Source organism: Taudactylus pleione, unplaced genomic scaffold (genome assembly GCF_031769625.1).
Source record: "Taudactylus pleione unplaced genomic scaffold, aTauple2 ptg000251l, whole genome shotgun sequence".
Classification (NCBI taxonomy): Eukaryota; Metazoa; Chordata; class Amphibia; order Anura; family Myobatrachidae; genus Taudactylus; species Taudactylus pleione.
Window position 1 is genome coordinate 10,012,113 of NW_028284653.1, and position 18,653 is coordinate 10,030,765.

General features: G+C 41.4%; 1 protein-coding gene across 1 annotated transcript in view; it reads left to right on the forward strand.

Annotated features, from left to right (window-relative positions):
• Window positions 1-18,653, forward strand: part of RELN (reelin) — a 640,798-nt gene that overhangs the window by 574,959 nt on the left and 47,186 nt on the right. The window contains exons 46-49 of the mRNA XM_088480241.1: window positions 3,383-3,551; window positions 11,486-11,626; window positions 13,120-13,297; window positions 13,567-13,760. Coding sequence (XP_088336367.1) covers window positions 3,383-3,551; window positions 11,486-11,626; window positions 13,120-13,297; window positions 13,567-13,760 — 682 coding nt within the window. The remainder of the gene's footprint in view (window positions 1-3,382; window positions 3,552-11,485; window positions 11,627-13,119; window positions 13,298-13,566; window positions 13,761-18,653) is intronic.

The window sequence follows — 18,653 nt, forward strand, 5'->3', positions numbered from 1 at the left end:
CTGTGTACGGCCGACTGATATCTCGTCCCATCGGACGTGCTATCGACCAAGATACACATAGTTCTGATGTGTACCTGGCCTAAGTGTTTTGCAAAGAGATGCAACAGTGTTACAACAATGAAAACAAAATATCAGTATCTTTTCAATTTGTGCTTGTCTTTGTAACAGAAAGCAGCTGGAAAGTTGATATAATTAGATTTTACAATGGTATTGCTTTATAACATACAGGCTACACCTGATGCTATTTTTAGAGTCCCATTATAAAAAGGGTGACAGTTAATAGAATTTATGCATTTGAATGCATTTTCATGAGAATATGATGGATGATAATCAAGGCAGCTGAGGAGAGTTCTCACAAAAGGTGAATTGTGCATAAATATGGAATATTATGCCACAGTGCCCCCATTATGCCACACAGTGCCCCAGTGTAAACATTATGCCATACAGTGCTCTCTGTATGCCACACAGTGCCCTCCTTATGCCACACAGTGCCTCCAGTGTAATCAGTATGCAATAGTGCCCCCATTATGGCACATAATGTCCCCATTATACCACACAGTGCCCCCAGTATAAATATTATGCTACACAGTGCCCCCATATACCACACAGTGTTCCCGCATATGCCATAGTGCCCCCATTATGCCACACAGTGCCCTCCAAGTATGCCACACAGTTGCCCCCATATGTCACACAGTGTCCCCATTATGCCTCACAGTGCCCCAGTATAGACCTTATGCCATAGTGCCTCCCACATATGCCACACAGTGTCTCCAATATGCCACACAGTGCCCAAATGATGACTCAGTGTACCCAATATTCTACATAGTGCCCCAGCTTAAACATTATGCAACAGTGCCCCTCCTGTATGCCCTATTATATTACATAGTGCCCCAGGATAAACATTATACAACAGTGCCCTTCCTGTATGCCACACAGTGCCCCATATGCCACCCAATGTCTTCATTATGCCACAAAGATCCCCCAGTATGCCCATTACCAGTACTCACCTCTGAGTCCTGGCAAGCTTCTGATGACTTTGTGGCAGCCTTGCGCTCCTTCGAGGTCCGGATGTCCACAGTATTCAGACAGAGCAGTTGTTGGCTCCCTTAAGTGCCAAGGATGGATGTAATGTAACACTTAAGGGACTCTGGAGCTGCTCAAGTCAAGTCAGCTGCTCGTGCTAGCTGCCACATCTGGAAAATATGTGAAGCTGGGCATCTATTCTCGTTTTCTGTTTGACCCTGTGCGGGGGTCCCAATGTATGGTTTCCGAGGTGATTGCCCTGGCCTGTTATTACACTCTTGCATGCAAATGTTGGGCTCCCTAACCTACATCTTCGACAGGGGAGAGTTTGCTCAGTTTCATTCCCAGCCTCTTCACATGGAAATATGAGCCCTATGGCATAGATCCCATCTACTATCGTCTCTAAATTGTGGCGGCTGCACCCACTTGGATATGGGACGCTACATTTGGGATACTGTTCCCGCTCCAGAGATCCCGGAACTCTCCTGAAGGATGCTCTGGCAATACAGTGGATGTTCCCGCGTGTCTTTCGTGGGTTGCAGTTGGTAGGGAGCACAGTGATTCTTGTGGCTTTGGATTGGCCAAAACGGCCATGGTACGCAGCTCTTTACACCTCTTCTTTGGCACTCCACTGCATCTTCTTCTACTGTCGGATCTTTGGTCTCTGTGCCCATACTTCCATTAGATTCTGGCCTGCTTCGCTTGACAGAATATCTCCTGAGACACCCGTCCTTAGAGCTAAGAGGGTTTTTCCAGAGAGAGCATTTGTACCCTGCTACTATATATGATATTTATTTTGTTTTATATCTATAGGCGTATCTATAATGAGTGCAGGGTGTGCAGTGAACACGGGCCCCTGTGTTTGGGCAGGGCCGCCATCAGGGGGGACTGCCGGGCCTGGAGTCCCGGGCCCGGACAGAGAGGAGGGCCCACACCTGGCTCCTAGCCAGAGGCCGGCCCAGGGGGCCAAGGTGACATCTGCCTCCCTGGCTGGTACAATTTTGTTACTGGAAATGCCATTGACCGCCTGAGACTAAGGGCTCCACTCCTCAGCTGTTTGGCCACTGCTGCGCTAGAGGTTCCAGGCATCTGCCGCGATGTATTTGTGAGCGGCGCACCCGTCTGTAGCTCTGCCTCCCCGAGGTCCCTCCTCCTACGTCGGCGCACTCTGATGCTGAAAACTTAGGGGAGTGAGACGCTAGGACATTGTGACATCCTAATGTCTCATACGTCAGCTAGAAGAACAGCAGCCTACAAGAGGAGCGAACACCCTCCTCCCTGGTCAGCCTGAGCCGAGCCCCAGCAGTGATCAGAAGACAAGAAGAGAAAAAGGAGAGCGAGAAACGGAAGAACAGGTAAGTAAAAAAGAAGGGGAGACAAGATCATTAAACACATAAACACATACTGTATAAGGGAAAGGTGGTCTTGGGGGAAAAACATGAAATATATATTAGATTATGATATATATTGTAAGGAGTGTGTGGGGGAAGGCACAAATGCAATAAATATATTAGTGATGGGGTGGAGCTTGGAACACAAAATCCTAAAATATAAGGGAGGGAGTAGGGATGGGGATTGTAAAAAAAACAGAGAAGGGGGGCTGGAGAGACAGAAGGGATGCTGGCTGGAGAGACACTGTGGGGCTGAAGTTGCAGGAACACAGGGGGGGGCTGCTATTTTGTCAGTCCCGGGCCCCATAATTTCTGATGGCAGTCCTGGGTCCAGGGGGCCAACACTACTCACCCTCCTCCCATAGAGTACTATACTTACCTCTCCACCAAGTAAACCGTCTATGTCAAGATATTTTTAGGAAAATGATGCAGGAGCTATTTTCCCAAATATCTGCCTATGCTCAGTAGACTGGAAAACTGGAGTGGGCGCCATGTTATCGGGGATCTGTGCATGCCTAGTAGACTCTGGCACAGTTGTAGAGACTACTCATAGAATACACTGATGAGAGAAGAAGGGGCCCACACAGAGACTGCACATGGGCCCCCTCCTCTTTTAAACCGCCCCTGTTTATACCGCATACAGTACAACCAGCATCATTAATAGAAAAATGCTTCTTATAAAATGATATACATTAAAATCAGTGTTATCTTAGCAGACATCTTTCTTACATACCATATATAAATAAACACCAGGGTTGCTATAAGAGGGTACGGAGCAGAATATAGAAATCTTGTTTCTGAAGTTTTCCACCTATGTTTTTAGACTTCAGCTGTATAACCCAATTCATATGAGACTAGATGGTCACATTAACAATTTATATATTTCTGCATGTGCCAGTATACATTAGTCATTATTACAGTAGATATAATATAAGTGTAAAAAAACAATATTTTCACTTGAATTTTAGCCATTGAACTAGAGTATTCCGTGGATCTGGGCCTCACGTGGAATCCTGTACTTAGAGACTGCCTACCAACCAATGTGGAATGTAATAAATATCAGCTGCAGAGAGTGCTGGTGTCTGACACTTTCAACAAATGGACCAGATTCACTTTGGCTCTGCCGCCATACACCAGGTACAAAATAACATAATATACTGTCTTTAATGGGTGAATGAACACCAGAATTTATATTCACTATATTTGCATGTGCTGTTAAAACACATGCAATTCTCCTATCCTTTTGTACATGATATGAATCATGCTACAACAGCCAGGAAGCATGGAGAGCTTTAAAAAATTTTGTCCCTGTTATTTCAAATGTTTTTTTTTCATTCTCTAACACGATTTAAACTTTACTAAAGATCCATATTTGAGACAACCAGGACATTTACTGCTTCTGATCAATTGCAGGAGGGTATCCAGACTATAGAAAAACAGTTAAAAGGTCGACAATGTGTAGATGGAAAAGAGTGGTCCAATAATAAGCGCAGTGTCCTTGGTAAACTGTATATAATTCCTCTATTTCTTTTCCCTCGGTGGAACCTTCACACTCTCAGGAAAGAAGAGAACATAGCAGCTAGTTATGACAATATTGATAATAATTTCGCAGTCTGTTTGCCTCCTTGACTCACTCACCTCAACTCGGTGAGATGCATGCACATAAAGGTTTCTTTGTATCCTCCAGTGCAATCAAATAAATTTCTTAGATGTAAAAGAGTGTCAACCCAATATAGTCCCCCTCAGAGACAACACTCACCTGGGAACAGGTATAGATAGTAGTTCACATAAAGGTTTCTTTATATCAGATCACCACTCCACCCAAAATTTGGTAGGCCATCACACCATATATGATAGAAATCTACACGCTATCGGGACTAAAAGTCCCGATCCACGAACTGAAGCACTTCAATTAATTTGTGGATTTTCAGTTCCATTTGGAGTTCGTTTTACTTTCAATTTGGAAATCGAATGTTAGTAAATGAAGGCATCCTATATTCTTCTATGGGAAATCATCGATGTTTTTCAGAAATTCCATTTTGAATTAAATTCATTTTTCTGTTCGATTTAACATTCGATTTGGCCTTTAGTAAATTCCCTCTAAGAAAATCGAACCAAAATCGAATGAAAAGTCGAGCAGAAAACAAAATCGAACTTTAGTAAATAAACCCTGGTGTCTATCTAGACATTGTCGACCATTTAACTGTCTATCTTTTATACATTTAAAAAAAGAGGGGAAAGGGTAGAATACTACCCAGCTCCCGGCGCTAATATAGATAAATATAAAACTGTCAATCGTGATCAGCTGCAACTGCTTAGAGTTTAGTGTGAACTCTTAATATAAACACATATATAACGACACAGGCACTGCGCTGTGATCACATTTGACTAGATGAAATGTTCTTTCATGCAATAGAACACACACTGTGTGAATAAAAATGGATTTTACTTCTAAAAAATAGATACACACAATACATACAATACATGAAACATAGAAAAACTGAGCATGAGAATAAAAAACGAATGAATGGATAAATTGTAACAACATGAATGTTTGTATCAGAAGATAGATCTTCTATTGAGCATATATATAACAGCTAGAAACAAATCAGTTCCATTGTATCACATCAAAAAGTGGGATAGTACTGAATATGTCCTTGTACATGTTGTTTAAAGGTACTGCATTCCGACACCTGAAATAAACAACTGGAATAGTTGTCTTTAACTTGTAGATAGAAAGAGTAGCAATAAGTCCTGCTGGCGTCCCAGCATATAATTGACTCGGGTAAAAACCAGGTGAAATGTGAGACTTCTATTGTATTATGAAGTCTCCCCGTGGGAGAGTGTATCCGTCGGCACAGATGAGGATTAAGCGGCAGACAGATAGTTTCCTTCTCTCCGTGTGACTGTATAGGAGAGAGTGTGTCTTACCGCTGTCAGGAGCTGAATGGCAGCGCTCTCCCAAACCAATGAAGTCACTGTGGTGGGCTGGATGATGGCGCTCCGTGAGACCAATGTCTCCGCTGTCTGTAGCTTCACGATCAGCTCCGGAATCTCTCCCAGGTACAGGTGTGTAGAATGCAATAGAAGGACTTAGCGGCAATGACGTCAACGCATTTCGTCTCTCTAATACGGAGACTTTTTCAAGACTGACATTACAATGATGGGCGCCGTATTTATCCTTCAAAAAAGTCCGCCTTTGTAGTTATTTTAATCACGGACAGCTAGGTTGCATCCAAATGAGCTTAGCAGCTGTGTTTCACAGTTCCTTGGGTTTGCAAATAGTATGAGGAAAAGAGCACAATGACTGTTTGACATCTATAATAGCAGTTTTAGTATCGAACAAGACCGTGTGTAATTACACACGGAATTTATCAATGTGTGATAACACTGTATAAAAATGTTATAAAAATGCTGAAATGTGTACATGTAGATGAACATAATAATATTAATATTGTTCTAAATGATGAATAATAAAAATAGATTGTTGGGAATGGACAATAATAGATAATAGATACAAAATATAGGGAATAAAAGAATGGAATAAAAATATTAATGGTAATCGATGTTATATGGAAGATAATAATCTATCTTTTATACATAACCTGCAGGAGGTTCTAATGCCGTAGTGTACTGCAGTTTGAAGTAGTAGTTGATAGATCTCGTAGTTTGCAGTGAGCAAGTAGAACAATTTTCATAAATGTTCCCTAATGTCAAACCTTCAAAATTCTACATTTAATGGAAAACTCCATGAAGCATCATTTCATATTAATCTAAATGTGGCATAATTTCCTATCATTCCATGAAGCATCATTTCCTATATATCTAAATGTGGCATCATTTCCTATCATTCCATGAAGCATCATTTCATATATGCAAATATAAATGTAATAATTGGAATGCAACCGGGCAGAATAACAGCAAATCATACTCGGGACAGATCTGCATTTATGTTTGGATGTCTTAAAGACACAAAGCTTAAGTACAGGTTACTTGTATATCAAAAAGTTCACTGAAACGTTTACAAGCACATTTCCAAATGTGTTACATTTTGTTTCCCCTTTATACTTGCACCCACTGTTCCCAGTTATTGCTAAAACTATTTTAAGTAATGAGAAATAGTATTTGATATTAAAGTAATACATATGCTGCCACCTAGTGTTCCTTTGTTGCATTACATGGTCATTCCTGATTGTCAAAAAGATTTTCTCTTTTGTGAAACTGGTCTTCAAAATGATTATATATTTGTATTGCTGGCAGACATATATGCATATTATGCACCTGTTTCTTCATTCAAACAGCTATACATACTAATATAATATAAGTAAAACATTAGGGGTCTGATTCAGAGTTGCTCACTAATGTAGCCGATGCTGCGTCTTTTGCTGCAGCGTGACTGCGTCTTTAGGCTAATGCCACAGTGGATGGGATTTGTACAGAGGCACCCACCAGCTGCTGCGCTAATCTGATGCTGTGCACATTAAATCGCGCCATTGGAAGCACCATCGGAGATTGCATCAGCCCTATGGCAGGTGCAGTTTGGACTGGTGCAGTCCAAAACATGGCCAACATGGCCAACAGGTCAGTGCAGCTGCTTCTTAAAATGCAGTCACTGACCATGACACGCTCGCGTCTGGCTAGGCACCCCCCTGCTACCATCCAGAAACGTCCACTGAAATTGCCTCTCTGCGTCTAAATTGGTTCTGTGACTCTGGTGGTAATCATTATGATGCATGCGCAGGGCAACTTGGACGCATGCGCAGACTGAAAACATCGGCTGCTAGCGCGTGGCATTGCACTGCGTGAACCTCTGTATCAGGCCCTAAAGCCTATAAGATGATGAAACAAGTGGCAGCACGCAATCTCTGCATTTCTGCTTCACTGCTCTGACAGTCCAGCGTGTCCTTTCCACAAATTCAGGCAAGTTGCTCATATTCCTTTGGTGAAGAATGAGGCTACATACTGGGTTAGCTGAGGTATGGCTAGTCCATTCTGACCTTCATTTTAAAAGGCATAGGCCCATATTCAATTCTGAAGGTGAAAAGTCCAGCAGGTGAAAAGTCTGGGCTTTTCACCTCCTTTGCTTGTTTTCCAGGTGGAAAAGTATCGTGCGCATGCCCGCTATTCCCCATATTCAATTCCAAAGTAGGGCAGAAACGGGAACAGGCGAAACTTGGATCAGCGAAAAAATACGGGAATTTTTGGGAAATAATTGTAGGACCCCCCTAAAGATGTCCAGACCTGGGGGATCACTATGGGTACCCCCTTTTTTGCCTGCAGAAGAGTCGAGTTTTTAAATAGCTGCGGCAGGTGCTTTTTTCCCGACATTGAAGAAGTGATGCAGAAGAGCATTTTGCTTTTTTTCTTCATTTTTAAAAGTGGTCCCATCAAATTTGGGGTACTTGAAAATGGGTACTAGCATATTTTTAAGTCCCTAAACTAATTTTGTACAAATTCTGCAAAAATACACCTGTGCAATGAAGAAAACACCTGCCGCATATAAGGCAACCCCTGTGGATTTAATTTATGTATTTTAGATGTGGTTTTTTTTGTTTTTGGGGGTTTTTTTATCCCCTAAAAAAAGTATATTTTTGGGGGTCCCGATTTTTTTTTTTTTTGACAGTTTATTTTTTAATGATTTTCCCAGGGGTGCAGGCTATTTTTTTAAGCCTGCACCCCTAAACCCCAATTCTGCACTTTTTTTCACCTGCTAAAGGTAATTGAAAAATTATCCCTGTTTTTTGTAAATTACTTTTCACAGCATCTACGAAAAAAAAACCGGGAATTTTCGGGAAATATGCCTGGGACCCCCTAAAGATGTCCAGACATGGGGGATCACTATGGGTAACCCCATTTTTGCATGCTGGAGGAAGTCGGGGTTTGTAATAGCCGCAACAGGTACATATTTGCGGCTATGAAGAAGGGGTGAAGAATAACACTTAGGGATATTTATTTTAACACAAAAAAAAAAAACTATCAAGTTTGGGTACATGAAAATGGGGGTAAGCATATTTTTAAGTCTTTAAAGTTATTTGAAAAAATTCTGGAAAAATGCACCTGCTGCTACTCTGCGCAATGAAGAAAACACCCGCCGCATATGAGGGAACCCCTGTGGATTTAATTTGTCTATTTTAGAAGTGTTTTTCGTTTTTTTTTTCACCCCCCCAAAAAAGTACATTTTTTGGGGGTCCCGATTTTTTTTTTCTTTTTTGACACAGTTTATTTTTAAATGACATTCCCAGGGGTGCAGGCTATTTTTTTTAAGCCTGCACCTCCAAACCCCAATTCTGCACTTTTTTTCACCTGCTAAAGGCTGGCGAATATTCATCCCCGTTTTTTTACTTTTCGCATCGGCATTTTGCCTTAAATTGAATACGGACAATAGAAGGAAATATAATAACCTTCTAATTTTGCATGTAAGTTACCCTTGAAGTAACTGGATGTAATACACAATATTTGAAAAACCTGCATAGCCCCTTCCCCCATTTCTAAAATAGACCTGTGGCACGGAAGGTCCAGATTGTTTCCTGATTGGCTTACATTAGCTCCTGATTAGCTGCCAGCTATTAACTCTCCCAGCAGCCTGATTTTAACTCGGACGTGGACTGGGGACCTGATTCAGACCCGCTCGCTAGGATGCATTCGTTCGTAGCTGGCCGATTTTCGCATTGTGCGCATGCGTATGCATCGCAGTGTGCGTGCGCGAACCAGTGCGAGACATCGGGAAGCGTTCGCTTGCTGCGCTTAGACAGCCCAGCAGAGTGAGTGACAGGAGAAGCCATTTGTGGGTGGTGACAGGGGCTGGACATTATAAACTGGGGAGTGGAGGTGCGAATGCAGGCGTGCCTGAGCGTCCTAACGCCGTTTCAGAGGCATGCATAATTAAGAGGAAGCGTCATAGTACACGTCACCTGACTGGTTTTTACACTGAGGTGCTTGCAGTGCTTGCGGTAGGGTATGGTCTGTCTCAAGCGCTGCGTTAGCTTCCAATGGTACCCGATGTACCGATGGTTGCATACACTTCCTGGAGATGACGTGCGCAAGTGGGCGTCTTAAGACAGACTGGTGGGCATCTGCATACGCAAAGCGATCACACGCCAAGACATAGTGGGCGTGCTTATGCCTTGCCATGCGATCGTCTACCTTGCTGGGAGTGTGCCGGATTTGCATACGCTGGGTGCGAGCGTACGCATCTAGCAAGTGGGTCTGAATCGAGCCCTGGACTCTTTGGAGCAAGTTGCGTTTAGGCTAGGTGGGGTTTTTTTATTTTAAAATCCTATTGCACTTAATTGAATCAAGGCAGGAATGAGAGAACGTGATTATTAAGTTAGGGATTTTTTTTTCATGGTGTCAATTTATTTAAATTTTTTTAACAAATATGGGCACAGTTTTTTTATTTTAGAAAATGCACCACGATTTTATGTATTTAATTATAAGGGGACAATAATGTATTATTTATTTTAATAGTGGGTACTACAATTTTTTTTTAAGGAGGCTCTGATTTATTATTTATCATTTTATGACCGTAATCAGAAAATTGTAATTGTAAAAGGGGCAACTTTTTAATTATCATTACACTAGTGTACGCACGACCAGTGTTACAAGGATGGCTATCTCTATGGTGGGAGGGTGCGTATTATGGTGAATAGCACAGGCCTGTTACAGAAGGGGACGTCTACTCACTTATTTTTGTTTTACTTTTTTCAACATGACAGGTCTGATTCCTGCGAGTGCAGCTATCTTGCCACATAGAAGCATCTTTTTTGTGTAGTGATTCATTTTTCCATTGTGGTTAGCAGTCATTTGTGGCTGTATGTTTTGTGGCTGTATGTATCTGTTACTCATTTGTACTTCCTCTGTACCTAAAGTAAGATAAAGCAATATTTTGTACCTGCAGAGTAAGATGACATCTCCCATGCACAGTCTAAATGAAGGTAGTTTAATCATAACAGCTACACTAATAATGATCAAATTTGTAGACTTAGCCCTTTCCTGAATATTAGGTGCCATAATGTTGATTTGCCCTGTGCCGTCAAGTACTTTAATTGGTCACAGGCATTTAGCCCTCCGTGTACAGAAGTGTTGGGCCCTAACGGAGGCTGAGACTTATGGTGTGTAAACATGGTATGATCAGTCAGTGATAACGATATCACTGCCTGATTGTCCTGTACCTTCCCGGTGTGCTGGATGATCGTTATCGTTCATCCAGCACACCACCAACGATGAGCCAGCGATCGTGGGTCCCTATTTAACCTGGTCGATAACGACCAGGTTGGCCTGCATGCATGGGCGATGGTCGATATCGTTATCGTCCATACGTGCCCGCGCATTGCTGGTCGTTTAAGGGTTGGTTGGCACCAAAAAATTAATGATCTGGACTATATCGATATTGTCGATATCGTTATCGTTCATATTGTGCATTTTTATCGTACCGTGTGTACGCACCATTACATACATTCTGAGCGGAGGGCTATACTCAGGGTTGCTGAAATATGTCCGTACTTTGGGTTATGCAGCACACTGCTTATGTATGTGCCTAATTTGCTGTCATTTTATGTATCTAATAACTGCCATTGGGCTTAATAAAGGAAGTTCTTTATACCTTTCTAGAAATAAATGCTGCTGTCCTTTGCTTCACTACATAAGCTAATCAGGTCTCCTTACCATTTCACAGCACATTTTCATTGAGCAGATTCCAGAAATAGGTTTTATATCATCATCATCATTCCTCAGCTGTGTGTCTTAGATGGATCAATTTTCCATATACTGTAACATATAAAATCATGTCTACAATATTTAACTAGTAATTATGTGCAGAAAAGTGGTTTATGAAAATCTTTGTGGAACCTAAACCTTTCAGTCAGCTAATTTAAACAATAGTTCCAAATGTTGCTTTCGATGATAGAAACATGTCTATAGGTTGGTTACACGGAGAAAATGACAACATTATATCAAGACAAGTTTTAGTAATTTTTTATTTTCCATCTTTTTTCCAAATAATAATCATCAGCAACTTATATATATATTAGGATGTGATCTAGCGTATTTATTTTTTGTTTTAATTTTGGAAGATCTCCGGCTACTCGATTCCGGTGGAACCAGCCATCACCTTTTGATAAGCAGCAAACCTGGGCTATTGACAATGTTTACATTGGAGATGGATGTGTAGATATGTGCAGTGGGCATGGACGATGTGTACAGGGGAACTGTGTGTGAGTATAATATGCTTTACCTTTCACAAAAGGCTACTTTGTATCACAAACTATTGCATCACCTTTATTGTGCGAAACAATACTCTTCTAAAATACTTTCAAAACATGATGTATGTAGTACAGTAGTATCGTAGTGCTTCTATTTGTCAGACATGAATCGGTAAGAACAATAGATTTTCCCTGTAAAAATTGAGATAGTACACTGATATATTATCACATGTTTAAATAATTATTACCATATTAATACTGATGAAATAGTTTATTATATGGAGTAATACCTTATATTAGCCTAATCTAGTCAATGTTTCATTGAAAATAGTAATTGTCAGTCATTACTATGTTATGTATATACTTAGAACAGTTGTGGAATGAAATGTCGATACAAAAATGTCAACATGGTTTGAATGTTGACATTCAGAATATTGCCATGGATGTTATTTTGGCATTGTGCATGTTGACAGTCGGCATGTCGGCATAGCGTTTTACAGTGTTTCAGTCCTAATCCTAATGCTGGGTACACACTAAACAATGTGTACCCAGTATAATGTCGTTCGCGGCGGGACCCGGCAGGGGTGTCAGCCAAGTGCATACACACTTGCCGATGCCTGCAGTGACAGAAAGACGGCGGGGGCCATGCTGCATTCGGCACACACTGGCCGATGTGGACGATATGTCGTTCGATTCGCCGGATATGTTGTCTAGTATGTACCTGAAATTAACACTGACATGTGCTGTCCACATTGAGACTGTTGACACTCACAATGTCTACATAATGACCATGTTGACATTATGATATTTATATACAGTATATCAATATATAGGGTTGGGTATGAAATCCCGGCTGTCGGGATGCCACTGGTCAGAAATTGAATACAGACAGCGGCATTCCGACAGCCAGAATCCCGACACCCATAGAGAACAGCGGTGAGTATTTTTCTAACCTCTACCCTAACCCTAACCCTCCCTCCTCGGTGCCTAACCCTAACCTTCCCCCCTAGTGCCTAATATTTAACCTCCCCGCACCCTAAACCTAACACCCTCTCCCCAGTGCATAAACCTAACCTCCTCCCTAGTGCCAAAACATAACCTCCTCCCTCCCCGCACCCTAATCCTAACACTCCCTCCCCAGTTCCTAACCCTCCCCCTACTGCCTAACCCTAAGCCCTCTACCTAACCCTAACCTCCCCCTAACACCACGATACTTACCTTCAGGATGCCGACGGTCGGGATACTGGTGCCGTGATCCCGATCTGTCTGGTATTCAGACCGTCGGCATCCCGCACTCCAGGATACCGACTGTATATATATATATATTGGTATTCTGAATGTCGACTTAATGACTACATACCAATTAGTACATAGTAGTGTGTTATACAAACGTCTTGTAAAACATTTTGTATGTTTGTGATTTGCATATATGTATGCTATATTTGGTTTGAACTTTGAACGGCTATCTTGGTACTAATACTTTATACATTATTGTTGCTTTACAGTTGTGATGACTATTGGGGTGGTATTTATTGTGATGAGCCAGAAGTGCCTTTACCAACTCAACTTAAGGACACCTTTAACCGGGCTCCAGCTAGCCAGAACTGGCTGACTGTGAACGGAGGCAAGCTCAGCAGTGTCTGTGGGGCAGTAGCCTCAGGAATGGCTCTACACTTCAGCGGGGTCAGACTGACATTTTTCTTCTTGGTTTCTTCCTAGTATGGTAGCTCTCTGTATGTAACTTAAACTTGACAATGTGTTAGACACAAGCAATGTGCAATATTTAAGTCAATAAATGCATGTAAGTATATTTGTAGACATAATATTACCGGACCCAACATGTACGTTGTCTCAATCTATATTCCATGGAAAGCTGGATCGTATATAGGTTTTATTAATCACCATTGTGGCAGACTAAGTATGTAATGTAGCTTTTTGCTTTATATTTACAGGGTTGTAGCCGCATCTTAGTTTCTGTGGATCTGAATCTGACTAGTGCGGAATTTATTCAATTTTATTTCATGTATGGGTGTCTGATAACACCTCACAGCCGCAACCAGGGTGTTTTGCTGGAGTACTCTGTAAATGGGGGCATCACCTGGAATGTATTAATGGAAATCTTCTATGATCAATATAGCAAACCAGGGTATGTATACAACATATCACTTTTGTGAAAGGCTATATACAAGCTGTAACTCATTTCACTAAATTAATGTAATGGAGAGAAGTGTACATTATTTATTAGAATTGTTAATTGTCTCCTTTAAATGCATTTTGTCATTGTTAATTACAAATATACTAACTATTGCATTTATAGAGGGTGGGCAATCATTTCAGTCTGTTGCTGAAAGTAAAAATTCTGGGGCCTGTGCATCACATATGTGGGTTTAGAGCAGAGGAGGGGCAGAAATATTTTCATTGGTTTTACCTGATATACATTGAGTCCCGAACACGGTTCATGGCTCACCTGCCAAGCCCTACTGTATGTCCATTTCTCCCCAATGCTGGGAACTACATATCCTTTTATGCCAGTCATTTTAATCCTGAGACATCAGCGCCACTGAGACATATGGTAGGCCAGGGTGCTAGATGAGGCATGGACAAACATTGGGGTGAGTCCAAACCCACTTATTAAAATTTTAACATATAATATTAAACTTCATTTCATTGTGGCATACACCTACAGTAGAAGGGAGCATTACACCTCATCCATGGCTGGCCTGGGCCCCCTAGACAAAAGCGGGCCCAGGTAATCAGTACCCTCCCCACCCAACCTCAGGGCTCCTGTGTGACATTTGGATATCTGTCTGCTCACTTTCTCCTTTCCCAGCATTTCTCCCATCTGGCCTGGTTCTCTCTCTGTTTTTGGGTTTAACCGAACATGTCCAGCCACTGGAAGTTGCTCTGTATAGGCAACTAGCGGTCATGTGTCTGACTCATTGGTGGCGTTTACAAGTTTGCCCCATATGATGTGCAGTTCCTGCTGGTTCTCCTCGTCCCGGTGCTTATTCCAAATCCTAATGATCTCTTATGGAGAAAACGTCATATAGAATGTTCATAAGGAATAAATCCCATGGTGTCTGTAGGATGTGTGTTCTGATAGTATAGCCTGATGACAACATGTACCTCCTCGTTCTCCTCTCCACCTGAAATGCAATACATGGGCACAGTGTCAGGGACTTTGTGAACACGATAATGCAGGTAGGTAAGAAAGGATGCAACTTACCCCATATGATGTGCAGTTCCTGCTGGTTCTCCTCGTCCCGGTGCTCGTGCAGGTGGTAATAAAGTAACATCATCAACAGTAACCGGCTGTGATGCGCTCAGAGGCACAACCCGGAAGTGTGGGCGCTGCTCACACCGATGTATCAGGACATTACTGATTATACCCCATATGTAAAGGACAGCACGGTGAAGGGTGGGCACCCTTGACAAAGTCCATACCATTGGATGAAACGCGTTGGTCAACACCCCTTACAGACAGGACTTATTGAAAGACTTATGTGCTTAGCACAATTTGTAACTTTTTACAGACTTGATATATCCTCTATAAAGGATATTTTTTAGAGCACCCAGACTCTGCTGAGTCATAGTGTTTATAATTGCAGCAATAAAAGTGTTATATCAGACTGGAGTCTGCATGTATTCTATCACATAGACACATTGCATAATATACCCACACAAATATCTTTACTACCACCTGCACGAGCACCGGGACGAGGAGAACGAGCAGGAACTGCACATCATATGGGGTAAGTTGCATGCTTTCTTACCTACCTGCATTATCGTGTTCACAAAGTCCCTGATACTGTGCCCATGTATTGCATTTAAGGTGGAGAGGAGAATGATGAGGTACATGTTGTCATCAGGCTATACTATCAGAACACCCATCCTACAGACACCATGGGATTTATTCCTTATGAACACTCTATATGACGTTTTCTCCATAAGAGATCATTAGGATTTGGAATAAGCACGGACATTCCCCGGTCAGGGTTGATGATTGCCTATTGACTTCTCAACCATTTTCCTAAGAACACCCTACCTACAGATTTAAAGTTGGAACATTATGTTTACTGTTAAATACAAGTTGTTATACGATGAAGTTCAACCAAGAGACACATAAAACGATTCATACTATTAGCACACTTGCATCACCATAAAGTGCACCACTATTGATCTTAATATTTGTATACTCATAGAGGTCGGGATACCTCTACCAGTGGAGCAGCTAGGGGCGACTTCCGGATAGGATCAAGAGCGCTGAATTTGTTTTACGTTCATAGCCCGCTGGTAACAAAATCTCAGCGGGCACCCGGCAAATGGAGGGTGCAGGGGGTGCGATCGCTGGGCCGGCGGGCCCTATAGCAACCGGGTGGACTCAGAAGTGCCCTCTAGTGGTCGGCGCCCTAGATAGCTGCTTAAGCTTGCCTATTGGAAGCGACGGCCCTGACTGTACATATGTAGCAGTAAAATCAAAAATATTAGTGGTATACCTAGAACTTAGAATCCAGTATTGCTGTATTTAGGAAATTATAATCAAGCTGGACTTTTATTTAAAAGCTAAATTTATGTTTCTTTTTTATATTTATTGTTTTGGTATAATGAGCGGGGAACCCAGATCCATTATACTGGGACAAGATCAGTTCCTTCTACAGTATTAAGTGCTGTGGAGAGGGGAGTTGCCGGAGAGCCGCCTAAGCCACTGGTCTCACAATAATGGCACCCTCTTCACGATGGCATAGGGCCTCTGGCCTCAGGCACCTCACCTGTCCGCAGCACTTAATACTGAAGAAGGGACTGATCTTGTCCATACAACAATGTTTGAACCTTTGTACTCATGATTGTTGCATGATATGAGCTACATTAGACCCAGACTTGGTAACGTAGTGTTCATCGCATAAGGTGCGAAGATTATACTGCTATCAGTCAGGACAATTTAAAATCTAAAAATATCCACTGGATCTTATTGTTAAGTGTAACTCTGTGAATTGCAACAGATACCTGATGGTGGTATAAGAACTTCACGCTACATGCCTGGTAATAAAAATGTGTCTGTGAATTTATCTGTTTCTAAAATCAGTTTACAAGATTCTATTCTGGTTTGTCAAATAAATTATCTGCCAACTAACACATGCTGGTATATTGCTCTAACTGATATGGACTCCAACTATCCTAAACAACGTTTTGCTATTCAAAGACTCATCTGTAGTTCCTAAGTGGGACGATAACTAAACATCTAAACAATTTATTTATGTGACTGTTCAATATACATAATGGTGACATATGTCCTAGTTAGTAACAAATTTGTCCCATTGATACAAGATTTGATGCCAATGGTGTTTATTGGTTTTAAGACATATATTGATATTTTATCTATATTCTGCCCTAATAAGAAAGTATTATTATTTTTTACTACTGATTATATTGTACTATGTTGATAGAAAAGTTATTCAAGCAAGTCTTTTTTTCTGTATGAGAAGTGGCAAAAATCTCTGAATTGCTTCAATCTATTGTAATCTACTCTATTTAGCTCCTGAAAACTCCTAAAATTAGATATATTTAATTTGAACTGGGGGCACCACAATGTGGCATAATATGATCTGGAGGCAGAACAATGTAGCATAATGTGAACTAGGGGCACTAAAATGTGCTATAATATGAAGTGAGGTCAGCACAATGTGGAATTTTGTGAACTGGGAGGGAGACTACAATGTGGCATATTATGAATTGGCATCACTACAATGTGGCATATTGAGAACTAGGAGCACTGCAGTATTATGTGGCATATTGTGAACTGGGGGCACTACAATGTGTCATAATGTGAACAGTGAGACACTGCGTATGCATTGCCTTTAAGAAAAATACTACTTCGAAATTATGCAGCAAAACTGCCATAGTGGTTTCTAAATATCTTGTTTTTTAAACAAACCCCTTTGTATTTGTGGATGAAATTCCAAAATATGCAGCCCCTTCAGCATGTACGCTAGTGATGGACTAGTTATGATATCCCTGATTTAGACAAATCAGCCACAGAGCTCGACAACTTGAACTGGGTTCCACTACAATAGAAAGACAACAAGCATGGAGATCCACTGCTATATTGCCAAGAGGGTCAGGCACTGGGTTGGTCCTGATCTTTTTCCTTACATGTTGCTACAGTTCTGATTAATTCGGAACTGAGCTGGAATTCGCTATTTAATGCAGCTGAGAGCTGACATCTTTCTTATCATTTCATACTTCATTAGTGACTTTAGTGAAGGAACTGACAGCACTATGAGTAACCATATATTCTGCAGTAAACAATTTTTAATATCAAAGTTTTACAAAAATAATTATTTAATACCTTTCTATTCCATAGTCTGCAGTTAGCCTGTAAAGACAATAGCATTTTGAGAACACTCATCATTACAGCTCCAAGTCACGTGAGGCCGCCATGGCATTTAAGATGGAATATAACATCAATTTATCATTTATTATGTTGCTTCAAAGTTTTGAATTATGTGATTTCATTTTGTGGGTTTAAGTCTATTTTAGTGCTACATACACAGGGGTATTGGAATGCAACACTTTTTGAAGCGTACGTAATTTGACCTTGCTTCAGGGGATCTTTGAGTTCATTAACACATCTCAAAACTCCATTGCAGCCGAAGGAACTATGTACTTTACATAATGCTTTGACAATCATTCCTGTTGAAAGTGGAGCACTACTTCATCTTACTCCTCCAGGGAGGCTTCATTCCCTGTACCAAGATGGCCACCATGGCACCATCTTGTCACTGTGTATGAGCGGCACAGTGGGAGACCGTTGTCTTCCACTTAGCTTCGGTGAGACCTGCATTTACCTGTAACCCACAGTGCATTCCAGAGACCCTGTACCGCTAACTGCTACCTTCATACACTCACTGGCTGGTGAGCTGTAAGACACCCCACCCTGCTTGAATTTTCAACTTTCCTGTTTTGCTGTTTAAAGTAAAAGCTGGGAGAATTACCTTTGTATGATTGAGCTATTTGGGCTAATTTAGGACTGTATGTCATT